This window comes from Buceros rhinoceros, unplaced genomic scaffold (genome assembly GCF_000710305.1).
Source record: "Buceros rhinoceros silvestris isolate BGI_N320 unplaced genomic scaffold, ASM71030v1 scaffold22297, whole genome shotgun sequence".
Taxonomy (NCBI): domain Eukaryota; kingdom Metazoa; phylum Chordata; class Aves; order Bucerotiformes; family Bucerotidae; genus Buceros; species Buceros rhinoceros.
In genome coordinates this window covers 2,923-4,249 of record NW_010423080.1, presented here as the reverse complement: position 1 = coordinate 4,249, position 1,327 = coordinate 2,923, and the positions used below count along the sequence as shown (strand labels likewise).

General features: G+C 36.7%; 1 protein-coding gene across 1 annotated transcript in view; it reads right to left on the bottom strand.

The window, feature by feature from the left end:
- The window catches only part of MAP3K1 (mitogen-activated protein kinase kinase kinase 1, E3 ubiquitin protein ligase), a 20,653-nt gene extending 20,583 nt beyond the window's left edge, over positions 1–70 (bottom strand). The window contains exon 1 of the mRNA XM_010140311.1: positions 13–70. Coding sequence (XP_010138613.1) covers positions 13–70 — 58 coding nt within the window. The remainder of the gene's footprint in view (positions 1–12) is intronic.
- Positions 71–1,327: the final 1,257 nt, after the last annotated feature.

Genomic DNA, 1,327 nt, shown 5'->3' with positions numbered 1-1,327 from the left:
CCCTGATCATGCGCTCTTCCGGGCGGTCATCCATCTTCTGCAGCCCCCTGAGGGTTTCTTTATTCTCCATGTCACGACTACAGCAAAGAAAAAAAAATTGTCATAAATACAACTAATTTTAGGTAATGTATAATACCACAGCATTCTTAACTTGGCACCATCCTATTCCCCCACTCCTTGTAGTCACTTCCAACTGACTGCATGAAGCCTTTCAAGAGTTGTGACTAGTTTGGTGGTCTGCCATTTGCAGCATACCTGTTTTGAGGCTATTTCTTTAAAATCCGTGCACTGCTTGTAATATTGAACACCCAGCAAAAAAGGCGGCCTTGGCAGATATTAAACCAATACACAAATTACCCTAAATGTCATGTTATTCACCAAAGGTTTCACAAGTGTTGTGATGGTTCCTGCATTCCTTAGCAATTCAAAGCTTGCAATCTCTGTTAAAACTATCTACAAAATGAATATAAATTAATGCTTCCTTATATACATGAGCTCTTCCCCAAAAATAGAGGACCTGTAAACTAATACACCATAATTACGTTTAAACTAGGCACAGAAGTCATGAAAGTAAGGCTAGTAGCCTTAAGAGTTGTTTTCTGATGAATCAAAAGATACTCAAGTCAGCTACAATTATAGCAAAAGTCACAGCAAGGACGTATTTGTAAAATGAAAGTGTAAATTCATCTGGGCTTGCACATTTTTGACCAACAACAAAGTAGTTGCTTGTGATTGCTGAAAACAACAACAACAACAACAACAACAAAAGCAAAAAATACTGTCAGGCACTGAAAAACAAATACGAGCTGTCTGGAAGATTTCCTGATTCTGTTGAACTATCTACTAAATTACCAAGAAAACCACATTCTTCAGCAGCAGCACATGATCCCCACTCATCTTCTTGAAGTTAGCTGTCTAAAAATAAGCAAGCTTGATTAAGCCAGCTCAGAGTGAAATTTTATTTTGAAAAATAAATTCATGTCATAAAGTGGAAAATAAGGCTATATAATAATTTACCTACAACTGCTGGTTTCACTCATGCAGTCTTCAGCTTCTAGAACATCTATCTACCCATGCAGTTAAAACTACGTTTAGGTAGTGTATGATGACCTACAACGTATTCCCTGAAACATTCATTGCTTAATAAGATGATGTTAAAATTACATTTCCTGTTTTCATCAGCAACGTATTACAATTACAAGGTTCATTTATTGCAAATCTTTTCTGAGAAAAGCGAGGTTTTCACTGGTCAGAAGTACTCCTGTTATTTTTTCTCTCATTGTAGAGACAAAGGAAACAAAGTACTCTGAGGCAGGAAATAACTCTT